Raw genomic sequence first — 20,358 nt, forward strand, 5'->3', positions numbered from 1 at the left:
CCGGACGCCGCTGAAGAGGGGCGGAGCCAGGCGGAGGCGGAGCCGAGGAAGGGGGTGGAGCCAAGAGTTGTTTCCTAATGCGCGGGGGGCAACCACTGCCGGAGGCGGGGTTTGCCACCAGCCACTCAGAGGGCACGATCGTGATCCCGTTAGTTCACTGGCTGGGCGAGCGGGAAAACCGAGCTCGCGCCCCGCCTTCGAGAGTGCGCAGAGCGCCAGGAGGCTATCTTTGGGCGTGGAACGTTGAGGTTACGCTCTCTGAGGAATTGTTAGGGTAGGTGGGGCGGAAATTTCTTCAGATAGTAGCCGGCCAGGTCTCCTCCAGGTTAGGGACGAGATAGTCCTGATCCCTTTAGTTTGAGGGACGACGTGGATGGGATTCCCTAATTTGGAGAAAGCAGGGAGATGGATCCCTTTCAGTTTGGAGCGATAAATGAAACTAGATTGCACTCATTTTGAAGGAAGAGGTGGGATCATTTCCCTTTAGTTGGGTGAAGAAGAGGGACTGGTGCCTCTAGTTCTGGGAAAAAGATGGGATGACTCAGTTTGAGGGAGGAGGTAGAACATGTTTCCCTCAGTTTTGGAAAAATTTGAATAAGTGGAGACAGCCCTCCTCAGTTTGGGGCGAGATAAGCCGAATGCCCCTCAATTTGGGGGGAAAAATTGCGTGGCTCCCTCTTAGTTTGAAGGAAATCGATAGGCTGCGTTTTCTAGGGAAAGGAGATGCATTCTCTTGAGTTTCATGGAAAATGTGAGAAGAGTTTGAGGGAGAAGGAATCTGGGTGCTCCTCGGTTTGGGACATGAAGAGGAACGGCTTTCTTCTCAGCCTGGAATGAGCTAGGCCTAGTCTGGGCCTTAGAGTTTCTGGGGATGTTAGGGGATAGCGCTGTCCGTCACGGCTTTCTGGGAGCACCTAGTGCGCGTGCGCAGCCCTGGTCTGGGGCCTGAAGGGGGTCCCAGGCTCTGCAGGGCAGCTCAGAAGGCGGCTGCGCGCTGCCCCCTGCCGTCTGCACGCGGCAGCGCCGGCGCCGGTGGTCTGGGTATCAGTGATCCGCTTCCCGCCGCGTGGGGGCTCTGGTAGTGGAGGAGACGCGCTCCTCCATTCTAGATCCCGCTCCCCCGCAGACCCCGTCCCCTCCCTCAGCTGGCTGCCGCCTCTGGAGGGTGGGACGAGCCAGTGTTTCTGGAGAGCTGTGGCTGCTTACAGCTCTGAATCCAGGTTGGAGGAGGTTTGGGGGAGCCGACTGGAAGGGATCGGTTGCGGGGTTTGGGAGAGGGCTGCACTGGGGAATTTCCAGAGCTGAGACTGGTTTAGACGGGAGGAGCAGGGGATCAGAGTACGGACGCCTGGGGTAGGGTCTCGTTGTCCGAACCTGGCTTTGGGTGTATCGGAGCCAGGATTGTGGGGAGCGCACCCCACGTGTCTGTGACGCTGGGGCGACCGGTAGGCGACGGCGGCGGCGATACAGGGCTGGCGGCCGTGCAGTGCCGGGAGGACGGCTAGGCAGGCTGCAAGATGCTGCGCGTCGCACTGCCGCTGCTTGGATTGCCCCTGACGGGGACGGCAGCAACCGAAGAACCCAACCAGGAGCCGGGGTCTCCGCGCGAGCCTCCCCCAGGGTTGGCGCTCTTCCGCTGGCAGTGGCACGAGGTGGAGGCCCCCTACTTGGTAGCTCTATGGATCCTGGTGGCCAGCCTGGCCAAAATCGGTGAGTGCATGTGTGAGAACCTCAAGCTGGTGGCGGGCAGCAGACCCGCCCCCAGCCCCGAGTCCCCAGATCCGGGCCGGCTTCTTGCACAGTGCCTGGACTTAGGTTGTGATTCCACAATTCGCAGTGTGAGCTCCTCATACAGTTCCTGCGCCGCCTCTTGTGGATCTCCCTCCTCTCCTTGCATGGGAGCTCTGGGAATTTGCCTTCTCGAAGTGCTGCCCCAGCTCTCTCCGGCCTCATCCCTAGACTCCTTTGCCTTCTCTGCTCCCCTCTTCCCCTTGCAGTAAGCCCTTCGGGCTGCCCTCTTCTCCACCAATCCCCAGCTGCCAAGAAACCGCTGTCAGCGGCGAGGACGTGTGGGGACATTGAGGGGATGGTGTTATCTGGCAAACCCGGGCATCCTGGTCCTGAGGAACAGTTTTCCCTGGATACTAGGTCCAAATGTCCACTCCCTTGGGATACTAAACTGCCGCTTTTCCCTTACTCCTCCTCTTTTCCCCTAAAGATACCCCCTTCTTGTAACTAGCTCTGGAACCAACCCCTCCAACCCTCCAGTTCAGGTCTATAGTCTTCCCACTTCAGGGTAGAAGAAACTTCCGTTTATTGGGGCCTTACTATGTATGTGCTGCCTGCACTAGATGCTTTCATACATCCGACCTCCTTCAGTCTGCACATTGAAGGTGTGCTTCAGATTCCTTTCCTTGAATAGAACTGCTTTTCCTTGCCTCTGCTTTCTCCTCCCTTCTTCTGAGCAGCCAGTGGTCCCTCCTCCCACCAGAGACCCTCCTCCTTCTCCCTGTTGTGCAGGCTCTGCTATGGGGGTGACTAATTATAGCTGAACGTTGCTATTCACTCCCCATCTATGCTGGCACAGCCTGTACTCCAGTTTCACTAATACAGTCTTCATGTAGGAATTACACAGCCTAGAATTTGCCCCCCTTTTTTCCCCACAGACACTGCTGGGGGGAAAGGGGCTGGGCAGGAACTGGAGAGCTCTCCATTCTGCTGTGGCAGCCCATTAATAATGGAAAATGGGGCTTGAAATGCCTTCAGGGAGCCTAGTTCTGTCAGAGAACAGGCTTTGGTGATGGGTTTTAGATTGCTGGGGTTGATGCATGCTCTGGAGATGAGGCTGGAATAGGGTCTCTGAAGAAGAGGAGAGGGGGACCAAAAAAAGTAGGGCTGTGTGTGGGGAGATCTATGACTGAACTTAGGCCTGGCAGCCACGAGAGCAAGGTGGGAGGAGCCTTAGTTTTGGGAGCCCAAAATTGGGTTTGCTGAGAAGTCTGTGAGCTGCAATAGGGTTCTTGTCTTATTTAGGGTTTATAGCAACCACTGTAGTTTCCCCCTTAAATCATAGTGCTTTTCCTAGCTTGGATGATACCTCCTCTAGAGGTAAGACAAGAGAACCTCCTCATCAGTCAGAAAAAAAAAAATTTCTTAGAGAGGAGGAGAAAGATAGGTAGAATGTTTGGGATACCTTCCCCTAGCTTCATTGCTGGGAGATTCCCCCCCCCCCCCACTTTTATTCAACAAATCTTTGTATAGATCCCACGATGTGCCAGGCACTGTCCTAAGCCCTTTGGCTACAGCTTCCAAAGGGCACTGTCTTGGCATTGGGTTTCACACAGGTTAACACAGAAGTCTCTACTACCCACCACTCCAGGGATTGTATGTGAGAAGTGTTCACCCCAAGGCAATTGGGAACCAAGGGAAAATCGAAAGAATTTATTTTAGGGGACAAAGGAAGAAGTGGCAATAGTGCTAGAAACTTGTTTCATACCTCCTCCTCTTTTCCTAGGTAAAGAGCTATTATTTTCCCCCAGAGTCATATTTAATTAATATTTATTGAGAATCTGCTATGTGTCTGACATCCTACTAGCACATTTACACTATATCATTTTATCCTCACCCTGTGTGATGAGTATTTTTCTATATTACAGGAGCAGAAATTGAAATTCAGGAAAATTAAATAATTTCCTGAGATCACACAATTAGAAAGTGATGGAGACAGAAGAATTGGAGATTTTTTAACTGCTAAACCTAATGCTTTTTATATTACTGAGTCCTTGGTGAGCCTATATTATAAAAGCACATTAGGCTAGCATAGTGCTTCCAGGAGGTATAATATGCATTATCATCTAGTTAGGGAGATAGGACACAAGAATTTGACATTTATTGAGTGCTTACTATAAAGCACTGCGCTGAGTGCTTTTGAGTAGTTTGTCTTATTTAAACCTCACAAAAGTACTATGTGATAATTACTGTTTCTATTCCCATTTTGTTCTTGAGAAAACTGAAAAAGAGGTGAAGTTATTTGCTCCAAGTTCACAGAACTAGTAACTAGATGAGCTAGGATTTGAAACCAGGCAGCCTGGCTCCAGAGGCCCTGATTTTTACAGCTATATTATACATAACAATATACTGAGTAGCATTTGCTGAGGTTTAATTAACGGCTATGGATAAGAGAAACCAGAGAAAGGTGAGGTCCCCTGAGGATGAGAGTAGAGAGAAGGGGGCATTTCTGGAAATGGAAAAAGCAAGCAATGGCGGCCTAGGTTACTATGATAGGAACACCAAGAAACAGACAACTGGCTGCAGTGGAGGGTTTGTAACCCTGGGAAGTTGGAGATTCTAGGAGTCCTGAATTTCTTCTCTCCTTCTTTGGTTCTAAGGTCAGGGGTCCTGACCTTGGATAACCTTCTAAGACTGGTTAAAGGCCTGTGTGTGTGTGTGTGTGTGTGTGTGTGTGTGTGTGTGTGTGTGTGTGTGTGTGTTACCCATAAGCTGATACCTTCGGCCCTCTTCTTGCTTTGTAGTGTTTCACTTGTCTCGGAAGGTGACGTCTCTGGTCCCAGAGAGCTGCCTGCTGATTTTGCTGGGACTGGTGCTTGGAGGCATTGTCTTGGCTGTGGCCAAGAAAGCTGAGTACCAGTTGGAGCCAGGCACCTTCTTCCTCTTCCTGCTGCCTCCTATCGTGCTGGACTCAGGCTATTTCATGCCCAGCCGGCTGTTCTTTGATAACTTGGGTGCTATCCTCACCTATGCTGTGGTGGGCACACTCTGGAATGCCTTTACAACAGGCGCTGCCCTCTGGGGTCTGCAGCAAGCTGGACTTGTGGGTGAGTAACCTTTAGACCTGAGCTGGCAGAGGGAAGCTTCTCCAGCTCTAGAGATCCCATGGTGGCGAGACCTACACCCTGAGAGCTCCATCTTGGGGCCCTCCCAACTGGAGTGCAAGGCAATGCTCCAGAAGGGCCTTCAGCTGTCATTTAAGTTTTTGCCAGTTGAGTCTGGACTTCTACACCATGACAGCTGAGCAGGGCCCTGGTTCCCAGCTGTGTGTGGGCTGCCAAGGCTGGGAAGCCTGTATTACCACCCTGCTGCCTCCTGCCCTCTGTTACCACTTGTCAGCTCTGCTCCCCTGAGGCACAGCTAACCATTTCTGTGAGGGCCTACCATCCTGGCTCATATTATTATTTTTAATAAATACACATTATACATCCATAAAATGCAAAACATTACACTAGGTGTTCTCACTTTACTTATTCCATTGACTCTTGACAGTTGGAGTAAAATTTATCTCATTCGATGAATAAGAAAATAGAGGCCCTTAAACTTATTTGATATCGGGTCCAAGTTAAGTAAGACAGGCCCATTTTACTGAGGCTCTTTGCCTTCAGGCTGTCCTGACCTGCTCCCTTCTTCCTCATTTCCTGCTCCCTAAATCTATTCAACCCCGAATGTCGGTAATTCAGACTTCTTCCAGGGTGCAAGGGGAGGTTTACAATTTTCACTTGCGGGTGCCAACCTGGTTTTCCTAACAGGTCAGTGAACTCTTGGGCAGGAAGGGAAGGGAGGACGGGAGACCATAATAATAATAGTAATCCTAATAACAGGGTACTTTCTATGTATTAGGCACTGGCTAAATGAAGAAATTCGTGAAGGAGATACTGTTATTATTCCCAATATATATACATGAGGAAATCAAGGCTCACAGAGATTATATGACATGTTCAAGTCCCACCTGTGCCTCTTATTATACTATATTCAGCCTTCATAGATGGATATCCTTTCCCCCTCTTGCAATTGTGAGTGTCACATCCCTTAGGCTTTGAACCACAGGTGTGGGAGAAAGCACACTCTTGTTCTTCTCCCTAATAAAGCCAGTCAGCAGCTAGTTTCCACCTGTTGGTGATTATTATTACTGCTGTTGCAGTTTTTGTTGTCAATGCCACTTTAGCTTTTCAGGTTACGTAGAGCTTTCTTAGCCATCTCCTGGACTGATTTTTGCAGCAATCTGGTGAGGTAGGCAGATGAGGAGGCAAGGCTAAGAGAATTCATGTGACAGTGATAGCACCAACATCACAGAGTTGGTAAGCGGCAAAGCCAGGTCTTAGGCTCAAGTCTCTTGACCAGCAGGTTGATGCTCTCTTCACCATCCCAAGTCCTCCAGATGTCCTTGTTTAACAGTGGGGTGGATTCTGGCTTTGTCACTGGGAATGTTATAAGAGACTCAATACCTCACAAATTACTGTCCCCCATCTGTTCCTCAAAAGCCCCTAGAGTGCAGGCTGGCTTGCTGGACTTCCTGCTGTTCGGGAGCCTCATCTCAGCAGTGGACCCCGTGGCTGTTCTGGCTGTCTTCGAGGAGGTGCATGTCAACGAGACTCTCTTTATCATCGTCTTTGGCGAGTCCCTGCTCAATGATGCAGTCACTGTGGTGAGAGTGCTCAGCTGGCTCCTATCCATGATCCTAGAATGCCATACTCTGACCAATTGGATATATGAACAGGCTCAGACCCTCCCTCTGGGTCCCCTGGGAAAGAAATACGTCTCAGCATTCACCTCCCAGCAGTTCCAATTGCTGCCTTCCCTTTGCTTCTGACTCCTCTCTTCTCCCTCAGGTTCTGTACAAGGTCTGCAATTCCTTTGTGGAGATGGGCTCTGCCAACGTACAGGCCACTGACTACCTGAAGGGAGTCGGTCAGTATCCCCTCCCTCTCGGCTTGGCACTGGAGGTCTGCCTCCACTGGGTTGCTGAGTCCCTGACCCCAACGCATCAGGACAGAGGAGGCATTCAGGTTGCCTCATTTTCTTCCCTCCTTTATGGAGAAATGGGGCCCTGAGAAACTGAGGAGGGGCTTTCCCAGGATCCTGACCCCCGGGGAGTGTAGTGGGCATCATCCTCTGCTCCCTGCCAGGCAGCAATCTTGTCAGCCAAGATAGGGTCCAGGCCAGGAGTCACGCTGACAACCCACTCCTCCCCCAGCCTCCCTGTTTGTGGTCAGTCTGGGCGGGGCAGCCGTGGGCTTAGTCTTTGCCTTCCTCCTGGCCCTGACCACACGCTTCACCAAGCGGGTCCGCATCATCGAGCCGCTGCTGGTCTTCCTCCTCGCCTACGCAGCCTACCTCACTGCTGAAATGGCCTCGCTCTCCGCCATTCTTGCGTGAGTCCTGGGGGGCCTTGCAAGCAGGCAGCTGGGAGGGGGCACTGGAGATGGTTGCCCCTCATATGGATAGAAGCACTATCCTGAGGAATCCATAGGTGTCCTTGAGCTCTTGTGGTACTGGAGCCTCAGACTCCTTTTGGGAGACAGTAAACCTCAGGTAATGTTTCAGGATCTGTCTCTAGAACTTTTCTGGGCACCCCAGAACCCAGTCTTCCTCTGCTTGGAGTGCTCTGTGGGGTTTGGGCTAAGCTGGTGCGTCAGCTTCAATGCCAGGTGCCACTGGCTCTGGCGGCCATAGCACTTCAAAAGGTGCCTCAGAGAGTATGCTGTTCAGAGCATGTTTCTCTCACCATCCCCTCCAGGAGGTACTGAGTGGGAAGCATGGAGATTTGGACTCTTATCCCGGGATTACCACTAGCTATCCTTGGACAGTCTCTATGCTTCCTGGGCTTCAGCTCTGAGAGTCTGACATCCTGTGATGGGCAACACCCTCTCCTGCAGCATGCTCAAACCCTAGAGGCTATGCCTCCTGCGCCCCTTCCTCACTTGCCTGGTTTCTCCATTCCTCTCTCAGGGTGACTATGTGTGGCTTGGGCTGTAAGAAGTATGTGGAGGCCAATATCTCCCATAAGTCACGCACAGCTGTCAAATACACAATGAAGACTCTAGCCAGCTGCGCTGAAACTGTCATCTTCATGCTGCTTGGCATCTCCGCTGTGGACTCTTCTAAGTGGGCCTGGGATTCTGGGCTGGTGCTGGGCACCCTCTTCTTCATCCTGTTCTTCCGAGCCCTCGGTATTGCTGGCACCCTCTGCTTTTCCACTCTCCTTCCTGCCCCTGCCCCAGCTCATCCCTTAATCTGATTCCACATCCTTGTCAATTCCTAAGTCTCCCCTTATTGCTCACCCTTCCCTGCCCCTGTCAGACCTTCACCCAGATACTTGGTGCCATCACTCCCAGTGCCCTCCATTCCCAACCCCCTGCTCCCACTGGCCTTCCTCCTGATGTAGGTGTAGTCCTGCAGACATGGGTGCTGAATCAATTCCGGCTGGCCCCTCTGGACAAGATTGACCAGGTGGTGATGTCCTATGGGGGTCTGCGGGGGGCTGTGGCCTTTGCTCTCGTCATCCTACTGGATAGGACCAAGGTTCCTGCCAAGGACTACTTTGTGGCCACCACTATTGTGGTCGTCTTCTTCACAGTCATCGTGCAGGTGGGAGAGACTACAATGCTGGGTGCGGAGAGGGTATAGCAGGCCCTGGGGGAGGCTTGGCACCTTTGGGACAAGGACTCCTCTTCCTGCTAGGGGTACAGGGACCTGACTTCCCAGACCTTGAGTGTAGTGAGGTGAGATTCAAAAGCTAAGGCCTAATTATGGGGAGAGAAAGGCAGCAGGGAACTGGATAGGGGAGGGCTCACCTGCTGCCTGTCTGTAGGGCCTGACCATCAAGCCACTGGTCAAATGGCTGAAGGTGAAGAGGCGTGAACATCACAAACCTACCCTGAACGAGGAGCTGCATGAGCACGTGGGTACCAGAACCCCATCCCTCCACCTGTCCCTCTCTCCCTTCTCCTATTTTGAGCAGAGTCCTGATCCAGTCCCCCTACCCACCCCCCTTCTAGACTTTTGACCACATTCTGGCTGCAGTGGAGGACGTTGTGGGGCACCATGGCTATCACTACTGGAGGGACAGGTGAGGGAGCTGCCCCGAAGCTCCTTCAGCAGCAGCAGCAGCAGCAGCCCCACCAGCCAGGGCTGCATGGGGGATGTGCCATATTCCTGAGAAGGGACACAGCCAGGCTCAGCCTGAGTGATCTCTGCCTTCAGCCCTTCCGTGGCATCCCAGTACTCTCAGGATAAGGCGAGGCTCCCGCACCTGCTGGACTCCAGCCTCACTGTGCTCTGCTCTGCCTTTGACCGTCTGCCTGATAATTACATGGACCCTAGTTTAGAACCTCAGGACTCACTATACTGCTCCCACCCCGGCCACTGGGACCTTTGCTAGAACATTCCTTTGCCTCCCTCTCTCCTACTTAACCTCTGTTTATCCTTCAGATCTCACCAAAGGCATTAAATCTTTAGGGAGGTCTTTTCTGGCCTCCCTGACTAGGATAAATCCCTATCATATTCTATAATTACCCACTGTAGTTCTTGTCATGGTTGCAATTTTACAGTTATTTGTAATAACTTCAATTAATGTCAGGCTTTCCCATAACACTGTGGGGCAGGGACTAGCTTTGAGATTCTCCCTAACTGAGGCTGATGCCAAGAGAGACAAGCCAGTGCTGGTGGTGCCCCTGCCCCATCTGAGGAAGGGCCAGCCAGCCAGGCCTTGGGGATGGTACTCAGGGCTGGGTGTGGCATCCTCCGTAGGTGGGAGCAGTTTGACAAGAAGTACCTGAGTCAGCTGCTGATGCGGCGGTCAGCCTACCGCATCCGGGACCAGATCTGGGATGTGTACTACAGACTCAACATCCGGGATGCCATCAGCTTCGTGGACCAGGTGGGTCGGCAGCTAGTGATAGGTGGGCAGGTAGCCAGCAGGGCAGGGCAGGAGCGGGTGACAGCAGACAGGCCCTGAGCAGGGAGTTGTGAATTCCGAGCAAACTCAATAGTCTTATGAAGTGGCAGCTGCAGGAACCAGCTTGGCCTGATGCTGATATTCAGAGTCTGGCAGGCGGTAGAGAAAGGTGGGAAACAGCTGGACTCCGGAGTCAACACATGTGGTTCAGTTCTTATCACTTATAGGCTTGTGACCTTGGGTAAGTCACTTATCCTCTCTGAGCCTCAGTTTCCTCAACTGTAAGAAAGCAGAAATAAGAGTGCCTATGTCACAGAGTTTTATAGATTCAATAGGTAAAGTGCCTGACACAGTACCTGAAGCATCAAAAGAGCAGAGTAGTGTTAACTATTGTTATTCTTTTTATTATCCTCTGTCTGGGCCACCCTTGATCTGATTACTGTCTGACCTCTGCCTTGGTCCCCACAGGGAGGCCACGTCTTATCCTCTGCAGGGCTCACTCTGCCCTCTATGCCCAGCCGCAATTCTGTGGCAGAGACCTCTGTCACCAACCTGCTGTAAGTCCTTGAGCCGACTTTCCCTTCCTCAAGCTCCTCTCCATTGGGCCCTCTCTGATTCCCTTCTAGGATAGGTGTGTGAGCATGCTTGCTTCTGCCCTTCCCCTGGCCTGTGCCTCCTGGTGCCTCTGCAGCACATGTATGTGTTCCCTGCTTCCTGCAGGAGGGAGAGTGGCAGTGGAGCATGTCTGGATCTGCAGGTGATTGATACAGTACGTAGTGGCCGGGACCGTGAGGATGCTGTGATGCACCATCTGCTCTGTGGAGGCCTCTACAAGCCGCGCCGGAGGGTGAGAACAGGCAGGGCATGAGTTCTGAAGGGATAAGGGTGGTCTGGGGAGGCCATGACTGCAGGCTCAAGGGGCAGTTGCACCAGCTTGTGGAGAACTATAGATACCCAGTTGAAGAGTATGGGTTCAACTTGTTGATAATAACTTTTAGTTTTTTTGTTTGTTTGTTTGAGTAAGGATTGGCCTGATACAAGCACTGTTTAAAGATGTCTTCTCTGATAGCAGAGTGCAGATCAAATTGGAGGGGGTGAGTTGAGAGGCTGGATAAGCCAGTTGGGAAGCTGGAGTGGATTAGAGCTGAGAGAGGAACACATAGGACTAGCCCTGATTAGCCCTGGACAGGAAAGGAGGAGATGGAGTACAAAGGTCTTGATGCGGTCATAGACAAGCAAGAATGCTGAGGAAGCCTGCAGGACCAGCTTAGCATGGGGAAGGCAGACTTGCTTTAGGTAATGTTAGTTAAATGCAGAAGCTTTGGGGCTTGAAAGGCCCATCCCACCCAGGAGGAAACCTGTTGCAGCCCCACAAGGGGGCAGCAAACCATCACCTTGAACCTTGCTGGAATGGGAAGCCTCTCACCAACCTCCTGTAAGTCCTGGCAGTTTTAACAGTCAAGATTATTTCTACTGTTGAGACAGAATTGGCTTCCTTTAATTTTCTCCCACTGGTCCCAATTTAACTCTCTGCAGCTCTGCAGAATAAGTTTTCAAAGCTTTCAAGATAGTTCCCTTCCACACAGGCCTTCTGCCCTCAGACCAGCATTTCCTCTCCCTGGCGTATCTTCTCTGGTCATAAGAAAAGAGATCCAGAATGGAAGGTGCTATTTTAGCTGTGGTTGGCCAGGTAATGGCACAAGGCCTGTCTTATTTTTCTAGTTCTAGAACTTGCCATTTTCTTTCCGCACCCCAAACCCCTGCTGCTTTGGCTCTCGACCCTGAGGCCCCATACTGTCCTTCCAATCAGGCAAACTCAGCATCTTCCTCAGTCCATGGCTGTTACACTCTATCTCAGCCAACTCGGGGTTCTTTTGTTTTGTTTTGTTTACTTTTTTTCCTAATAGGAAGTTCCACTCATTCACAAAACTAGAGAGAATAAAATAACTCATTTATCCATCACCCAGCTTCAATAATTATCAACGCATGGTTAATCTTGCTACATTCTAGGCCCCACCATACGCCACCCACACTTAATTATCTTAAAGCAAAGTCCAGATAGCATATCATCTCTAAATATTTTAGTATGTATTTCTAGGTAGCAAGAACTTTTTAAAAAATAATCATAGTACCATTATTGCTTACAACAAATAACAGTAATTCCTTTTCACATCAAATATCCAGTCAGTGTTCATAAATATCTTTTTCCAGATGGTATGTTTAAATCAGGATCCAAAGTCCATATTTTGTATTTGGTAAATATGTCTCTTTACTTAAAAAAACTATAGTAGTTCTGTCTCCCTCTTTTTTTCCTCTTGTTATTTATTTCTGGAAGAAACTAGGTACTGTGTCTCAGAAAATTTCCCATTTTATAGGTTTGCTAATTATATTTCATTGGTGATATTTAACATGTTCCTTCCTCCCCTGTGTTTCCTGGTAGTTAGATCTAAAGGCCTGGTCAGATTCAGGAACATTCATAGGTATGTTATGTATTTCTTTCTATACATCAGGATGGAAATACTGATTGGTTGTCTGTGGATGTGTGTGTATAAGATTGGTTAGTGGGTTCAGTCCAACCAGTTCTTGTGTAGTCAGAAAAACTGGAGTGAGATTGTGCTTGTTCCTGTTAAATGTCATCTTATTTGATTTAGCCCATCATTCCATCGTTTGGATCCCATGTCTGCCACCAAATATCTGCTCAGATTCACATCATGTAAAAACTTGCTAAGGCGGTTAAATCTGTATCCATCCAAATCAACATAAAAATGTTGAACAGGATAGAGCTGAGGACAGAGCCCTGTGGTATGCTACTAAAGACTTTCCTCCAGACTGAAATGGATCAAGAATTTTTGGGGTACGTTTACTTAGCCAGTAATGAATTCACTTAGTTATACTATAACAATCTATAATTCCTCATGTTCTTCACAGATATATCATCAGAGAGAGACAGAAGTGTCTTGTATGCAGTTAGAAATATAAGATTATAATTTAAGAGAGAGATAAGCACTGGAGATAAAGATTTGGAAGCAATCTTTATCAGAGGTTTCCTTACCTGACTACATCAGAATTCTCCCAGGGAGCTTGCTAGATACCTATTCCTGGCTTTACCTCCTGGAGATTCTGATTCTATAGTATGGAATGGAAGAAGACTCTGTGCTTTTGATAAGTCCCCCAGGTGATTCAAATGCAGCTAATCTGATAGCTGGTGTTTGGGAACCACAGATTTCTATTACTGGGTTAGCTGAAACTGAGAGAATGGATATCTTTGCTGGGGAGAGCATTTAGAAAGAAGAGAGGAGGGCAAAGGACAACACTGTGAGAAATGCACATGGAAGAAAAAGAAGGGGAACCAACAAAGGAGGGGCAGAAGGAGGGCTCGATGCTGCACAGAGGTGAGGCCAGTGCCTAACCAGAGGCCATGACACTGGTGACCAGAGAAAAGGCAGCGCTGGGAGTTGTGGACCCTGCAGTTGTATTTCTGGTATTGAAGAAAGTAATGGGTATGAGCAAAAGTGTCTAAATCAAAGTATAAAAGTTTGGCAGCAAAAAGGAGGCAATGGCATCAATGGAAAGGCTTTCTTCAAGGAGGTAAGGGCAGGAGCATGCTTAAAAGCAGAGTGGAGGGGCCAGTGGTGAGGGAGGGATTGAAGGAGCAGGAGAGGGAGAAATAGAAGGAGCAGGGAACTGGTGGAAGCAGGAAAGAGTGAGCTAAGCAAAGTGGAGGCTAGGATTGGGGATTTATGAGCCCTGTGAAGGAACCAAACCCCTCCCTTCATTTCCCCGAGAGAGGGGTACCTCTGGGTGAGTATATAGAGAGGAATAGATGGGAGACTTGCAGGGAGCTCTTATAACTAGTCCAAGGAAGCAGAAAAGATGAGATGTAGGAAAGGGACCAGGCTGGGAATGGGTGAGGCAAGACAAGGTGATTTCAAACACATTGACAGTACTTGGGGGATTACCACTAGATAATGAAAAGGCTGCCAAGAGCCAAGGGCTGAGATGGAGGCAGTGTAGGTGAGTGTAGTAGGCTTGGTCTTTATTAGAAAGAGTTGGAAGGAACAGATGATGGGGTTGGTCCTGAACTGGGCCTAGGTAGTTGTTGGACCAAGAGAGGGTCCAGGGTGTCAGGAGAGATAGTTATGGGAGTTCAAAGTGCAGCCCGAGGTATTATGGTGGTGGTTGTAGGAATGGCTCTCTGGAGAGTTCTACCTGGAGAAAGAATCCTGTGTAGCTAGAAGTGAGCATGTGGGCCAGGCAAGGGACGAGGTTCATAACTAGAGATGCAAGAAAGTAATGTCCCCCATGGTCTCAGAGTAGCCCTCTGCCTCTTAACACTTCAAATTAGAGAGAATTGGGAAAGGGCAGTAGGGGATAGGGGAAACCAGATTTGGAGGAGTTAGGTTCTGAGATAAGGAAAGTTTTTCCTCAGTGAACTGAAAATACAGAGTGTCTGGCGGATTCCTATAGTATCTATCTATCTATCTATCTATCTATCTATCTATCTATCTATCTATCTATCTATTTTAATCCATGGCTAGTTCTCAAAAAACACAGCCAGCAGGGCCTATGGCGAACATGGGGCTGTGGCCTGGGGTTCCTGTAGGGAGGCCAAGGTACTCAGCCTCATGGCAGGGCGGGGCTGTCATTACCAGTACAAAGCCAGCTGCAGCCGCCACTTCATCTTGGAGGATGCACAGGAGCGGCAGGACAAGGAGGTCTTCCAGCAGAACATGAAGCGGCGACTGGAGTCCTTTAAGTCCACCAAGCACAATATCTGCTTCACCAAGAGCAAGCCACGACCCCGCAAGGCTGGCTGCAAGAAGGCACGTGCTCATTTGGGACTTCTGTTTGGGGCCAGAGGCTGATAGCGTGCAATTTTGAGCCCCTAAGTGTTGGAATGAAACTCAGGAGGACCACTAATTGGATAATCCTCAGGGACCTGGTGGCTGTAGCAGTTTGAGTTCCCTTTTGTGTCTTCCTGGAGCCCCAGAAGGGTAAGGTGCGGCCTTCAGTGGGAGAGTAGCTTCTTGGCCATGCAATCACCTGCTGGACCTCCTACCAGAGGTGAAATGAGCAGGAGAAAGGCAGATTCCTTGTGGGGGCAGGCACCTCCATAAGCCCCTAATTCAGCCTAGGCTAATGCATCAAGAGCCCATCCTGGGCCATGGTTTACTCAGACTCCACAACACTTGCCTAAGGGGCTCAAGGGATGGTAGAACCATTGGGACTGACACAGATTGCCTCCCCTGCTGTGTCAGGAAGACTCATCTTCCTGTTGACCCTACCAGAAAACAGAGTTGGAATTTGGAGCCAGGGCCAGAGGCTTAAAGCTTTTTTCTTGGTCCTCAGAAGAATGGTGTGGCTAACACTGCGGCTACAAATGGGAAACCTCCTCGAGACTTGGGCTTTCCGGATACAGGCAAGCACAGAGGAGGGGTGATGTTGAGCATGGGAGGGGTAGGGAAAGGGCAGGAGCCCATCAGCCTGAATCCTCCTCTGTGCTGTATTTAATACCATGGGCTGAGGCTCTTCCTCTCCAACTTGATTTCAAAGCTGGTTGTGTTCAAAGCATTTATTAGACTATTTGTGACAGGAGGTGTCTGATAGCAAACTACAGGTTACAGTCCCTGAGGACTTGGAAAAGGTGTCATGGAGAAGGGAGGAGTTTGGTCTGAGCCTTGAAGGATGGGTGGACCCTGGGGCCCAGTGTCCCGTCTGCAAAACCAGGGTGAGCTGAACATTGATGGCCCTTGTAGCTCTCCAAATATTCATGTTTTCAGTTGATGATAGGATCTGAGGCTAAGAGAAGAGGATGGGAGAACTTGAAAGTATAGCTTCCTCTGAGGACTCTGCTTCCCTGGTTGCCTCCTTGGGATCTGTGATTCTAGGCCAAATCCCTAGGCCAGTGCTGAAGCAGCCAGAGCAGAAACCAGGTGCCTCTGTCAACTGTGGGCTCTCCCTGGGTAGACAGGAGCTGGCTTGGGGTTGCAGTAGCAAGAGGCAGCTGCTGGGGTAGCTACCTCACTCATCTCTTGTCCTTGTCCAGCTGCTGTGATCTTAACTGTGGAATCTGAGGAGGAAGAGGAGAGTGACAGTTCGGAGACAGAGAAGGAAGACGATGAGGGGATCATCTTTGTGGCTCGGGCCACCAGTGAGGTTCTCCAAGAAGGCAAGTTCTCAGGTAATGGCTTCCTCCCTGCCTCCCTCCCCTCTGGAGCAAGCTGGACCTGTGCAGTTGGCTTCCTCCCTTTTCACTCACAGCCTCTACTCCAGAAAACCTCCTTTTCCTAATCATTCATTCATTCATCAACCAGCATTTACTGAGCATCCACTCTCACGACAACCAATATGTGGACTTGGGACTTGTCTAGCATCCCACAGCAGAACCTGAATTTGAAACTGACCTATCTGACTCCAAAGCCCACAGTCTTTTCACCATCATGCTGCCTTCCTTTATAGTTTGGTGAGAAACACGAGGTGACAAGCAAAGCTAACAACAGGTTCTATTGTGACCCATGCTCACTACACCTACCCTCAGGTAGAATCCCTGATAAAGGCGGTAGGCTGTCCTGGGGGAGGAGCCTGAACTCATCAAAATGGAATTATTGAAGATAAAAGACAATATATACATGTTTTCATATGTGGAGACCTATCTCATTCATAATGCTAACTATCACTGCTAGTTGGCTCAAGCACCCTCAGGTGTCTTTAAATATTTTTTTATTATAGAAAATTTCAAAATATACAATAGAATAATAAAATGAATGCCCATCTGTCTATTACCCAGCTTTAATAATTGCCTCCTCCTAACCAGTCTTATTTCATCTGCATCCTCACTATGTCCTTTTCTTCACTGGGCTCTTTTAAAACAAATCACCAGTATAATATCACTTTGAAAATAAATACTTCAGCGTATATCTCTAAAAATATCTCTAAATTATATCTTTAAAAATATAACCATAATACCATTATCATATTTAAAATCTTAGTTATTGAATATCCAGTTAAAGATCAAATTTCCCAGATTGTCTTTATATATACATATACATGTTTAAACAGATTTGTTCAAATAAAAATCCAGACAAGGCCCATTTTTGCTTTAGGTTGATAAGTCTCTTTTAATCTTTAGTAGCGGCTCTCAAGGCAGTCATGGTGGAATGATTTTGTCCCCCAGGGGATATTTGGCATTGTCTAGAGACATTTGGGATTGTCACAACTGGAGGGCTACACTTGTATTCAGTGGGTAGAGGCTAGGGATGCTGCTAAACATCCTAGAATGCACAGGACAGCCGCCCCCGCCCCCCACCCCACAACAAAGAAGTATCTGTTTTAACTTGTCAATGGTGTCAAGTTTTTAAGGGTTCCCCCCATGCCCCCCGCTATCTACTCTTTCCCCCAGCAATGTATTTATTGAAATAACCTGATTATTTATCTCACAGTATTTTCTTGTGTAGATTTTGCTGATTGTATTCCCAAAGTGTCATTTAGTATGTTTCAATGTCCCTAATATTTCCTTTATTTTTATTAGATAAAAGTCTAAAAAACTGAATTAGTCCATTCAATGTGTGGTTCCCAATCACTCTGTAACCCCTTCTTCCTGTATGTTCTCCCCCAACTTCTCTGACTTTGTATATCTAGACCGTCTCATATTCTTAGCAAATCGTATATTTTCTTGAAACTGGTAATTACATCTAGATCAGGTAATTACATCTAGATCAGATTTCAGTTTCCATTTTTTAGTAAAAATACTTTATAGTTGGTTGCATCATATCAGGAAGCACATATCATCTGGTTGTCTCTCTTTTTGTGAGGTTTGCATCGAACACTGGGTTCAGACGTAATTAGCCTGATCAAGTTCCCTGTTAGTTTTCATCAAATGGTCTTAACAGCCACTGTTGATCACTGCCAGATTCAGCATTTCATTAGGGGTTGCACAATGGTGATATTCTACATCTATTTTTTTTTGTCTGCATTTATTAGCAGGAATACTTCTATGAAAAAAAGTTCCCTTCATCAATTACTTAGTTACTTTGAGATATATAGTTCATACAAGAAAGAATGGATAAATGCTTGATTTTTCCTCTTTATTTATCAGTTTTCAGACCATGAGTTAGTTCCCTAGCATCCTCCAAAGGTGAATATTGAAGTTTTGTGTTGTTTTAATGTTGTTGTTGTTGTTGTTGTTGTTGTTGTTGTTTGTTAAAACTCCAGGTCTTTCAAGAGAGGTAGTTTTATTTTCAATCACAGCATCGATACATTTCATAATGTACTCAATCAAGTTTATAGGACTGCTCACGACTTTATCAACGAGCAGATACATACTGAGCACCTATTATATGCAAGGAATTGTGTTTGACTTTGGAGGGCAGGGGGTGGCAGGTGGCCAGAGGGCTTCTCTTTTCCAGGTTTCCTGTTTCAGAACCTCAGACTTCCTGTCATGCAGGGGCTGAGCCTTCCAACCCCTTGCCAGCATTCTGGGATTCTCACCTCATGTCCCCAGTGCTCTGGCATCTTTGCGGCACAGCTTTAGCCTGCTATTAGGTTTGCATGAGCTCACACTCCTGGGCTCTGTCCCACTAAAGGGCTGTGGTGAGTGTCCTGGCAGGGCTCCCAGCAGAGCCTTTAACTGGAGTTTTGATATCTTTCTCACTCTCACAGCCACCTCACTCTCGGGTGGGGCTTGGCAGGATGTGGTTTCTGAGATTGGTGCTACAAGGTGAATGAGAACTGATTGCAGATGGGGCTTTTTTCCTGCCTGACTCCTTTCTCTTGCTTTAGTTATTTTCATTTTTCAGTAGGTATTTATTAAGCGACCACTATGTGCCCAGCCCTGTGCTAGGTCGTGGGGATACAACATATAATGAAACCAGCTGTGGAGCTTTTCTTTAGCAAGGCATTCATCAAATAATCACACAAATGGATGTAATATGGCAACTGTGGAATGAATTTATTTATGAAAATGTGCTTATACTTGAGGATTCCATTGTGTTGGAAATGAGCGTATGTGTACTCTCTGTCCCCAGGGAGCCTCGAGGTGTGCCCCAGCCCACGAATCATCCCCCCGTCTCCAACCTGTGCAGAGAAGGAGCTACCCTGGAAGAGTGGGCAGGGGGACCTGGCAGTCTATGTTTCCTCGGAAACCACCAAGATTGTGCCTGTGGACATGCAAACAGGCTGGAACCAGAGCATCTCATCTCTGGAGAGCCTGGCATCCCCGCCCTGTACCCAGGCCCCGACTATGACCCGCTTGCCTCCCCGCCCACTGGCTGCTGAAGAGCCCCAGACCCCTCTTGATCTGCCTTCTGATCTGCGCCCTAGCTTCGCCTTTCCCCCAAGCCTGGCCAAGGCTGGCCGGTCTCGCAGTGAGAGCAGCGCTGACGTCCCCCGGCAGCAGGAGCTACAGCCCCTCATGGAACACGAGGACCACTCTCATCTTAGCCCAGGCACCGCCAATTCCTACTGGTGCATCCAGTTCAACAGAGGTGGCCGGCTGTAGCCCAGGGACTCAGGAAGGAGCCCGAGTCCGGACCCCCTGTGGAAGTGTTCCCTGCACAAAGGGCAGAGGAGCCCACTCTGCCTGACATGGGGTCAGAGGGGCCTGGACTGAAGTGGCAACTGGGCTCCTTAGGAGGAGTAAGAATGGGAGGAGTCAGAACGGTCTCCTGGGCTAGTCCTCACAGGGACCCTTTGAACATCACCCCTGCTCCTAACTCCTGCCACATTCCCTTTTAGTAAGGTCCTAACCCTGGCTCAAGACCCAGTCCAAAGCTTCTAGGAGCTAGGCCCAGAGACTTGGGTAGCTGATGCCCTTTCCCCAGTAGGTCTTCTGGGGTCACTCTAGGCAGGTGTTGCCTTCCCCCAAAGCAAGGGCATTATATCTTAACTGATGCTGGCCGTTCTTGCCCTCCACCCCCTCCTTAGCACTAGCTTAAGGACAGTGCCCTGGCAATGAAGTTCATCAAGGGACTGGTCCTCAGAGGGATTGGGGTGGGAGGTAGAGCAAGCCTCAACCTCGGGCTTTGCTGCCCTGTTGGGTCAGCTACCCACAGTCAGTTTTTTTAGGGCAGTGAGAATCTGTCTCCACTTCTTGCTTTATCTCCTCCCCTTTGCTTCCAGTTACTGGGGAAATAGTTCCTTCTTTTCTCGGACCAAAGCCACAGGGCCAGGCCCAGCTTCAGATCAGAGCTGTTTCTTTGAGTTGCTCTGGGGATCTGCTGCTCTGTGTCTAAGTCTGGACTTAACAGTTCCTTGGGTCTGGGTTTTCTGAGGAACGGAAGCAGTGGCCTCTGGGCTCCCACATTACTTCCTTGACATTCTCCATAAAGGAAAGGAGCTAGGTATCCCAGGGCCACTGCCCTACTCTTCTAGGGACTGGGATGCCTGGCTATAGTGGTAAGGGGGCTGACTGGGTGGCAGGTGACTTTCCTGGGGTTAGCACCTGCCCTGTGTTTTGTACCTTGACCTGAAGATACATTAAACATCTCTTGGATGGATGAGTATCCAATGTCCATGTGTCTCGGGGTCCTAGGGGCAGGGGGTGGCAACAAGGGCATCTGGTGAGGGAAGTGGAAACTTCCAGCTGCCTGCCTCAGAGCTTCTGGGATTGGACGGCGGATCCTGGAAAGGACTATTCATTTGGCCCTCCCTCCCTCCCGCCTCTTCTGTGCTTT

At 49.3% G+C, this 20,358-nt stretch overlaps 1 protein-coding gene across 32 annotated transcripts; it reads left to right on the forward strand.

Moving 5' to 3' along the window:
* Window positions 1-127: 127 nt before the first annotated feature.
* On the forward strand, window positions 128-20,187 carry SLC9A5 (solute carrier family 9 member A5). 32 transcript variants are annotated; one of them, XR_002777273.1, is made up of 16 exons: window positions 128-1,710; window positions 4,533-4,835; window positions 6,273-6,436; window positions 6,621-6,699; window positions 6,986-7,163; window positions 7,741-7,961; window positions 8,177-8,379; window positions 8,603-8,692; window positions 8,790-8,860; window positions 9,541-9,670; window positions 10,157-10,245; window positions 10,409-10,535; window positions 14,341-14,511; window positions 15,038-15,107; window positions 15,296-15,416; window positions 15,735-15,824. XR_002777273.1 is itself a non-coding variant. In XM_011380470.2 (16 exons), the coding sequence occupies exons 1-16, from the start codon at window positions 1,518-1,520 to the stop codon at window positions 19,182-19,184; spliced, it is 2,697 nt and encodes an 898-aa protein (XP_011378772.1). In that variant the 5' UTR covers window positions 128-1,517; the 3' UTR covers window positions 19,185-20,187. The 32 variants fall into 32 exon arrangements, 14 of the variants coding, with proteins under 14 accessions (XP_011378772.1, XP_023379272.1, XP_023379283.1 ...); XR_002777274.1 differs by lacking the exon at window positions 15,296-15,416 and adding an exon at window positions 15,469-15,621 and having other exon boundaries at window positions 15,735-15,818; XM_011380470.2 differs by lacking the exon at window positions 15,296-15,416 and adding an exon at window positions 18,712-20,187 and having other exon boundaries at window positions 15,735-15,869.
* The last annotated feature ends 171 nt before the right edge of the window (window positions 20,188-20,358 follow it).

The sequence above is a fragment of the Pteropus vampyrus genome, unplaced genomic scaffold, assembly GCF_000151845.1.
Source record: "Pteropus vampyrus isolate Shadow unplaced genomic scaffold, Pvam_2.0 Scaffold394, whole genome shotgun sequence".
In the NCBI taxonomy this organism is placed as follows: Eukaryota; Metazoa; Chordata; class Mammalia; order Chiroptera; family Pteropodidae; genus Pteropus; species Pteropus vampyrus.

Bases quoted from the DNA above. Each gene is read 5' to 3' on its own strand.
- SLC9A5 (XM_011380470.2), top strand. From the start codon at position 1,518: ATGCTGCGCGTCGCACTGCCGCTGCTTGGATTGCCCCTGACGGGGACG. The intron at 7,164-7,740 runs GTGAGTCCTGGG...TTCCTCTCTCAG, and splicing joins TCGCTCTCCGCCATTCTTGC to GGTGACTATGTGTGGCTTGG. The intron at 7,962-8,176 runs GTATTGCTGGCA...CTCCTGATGTAG, and splicing joins CCTGTTCTTCCGAGCCCTCG to GTGTAGTCCTGCAGACATGG.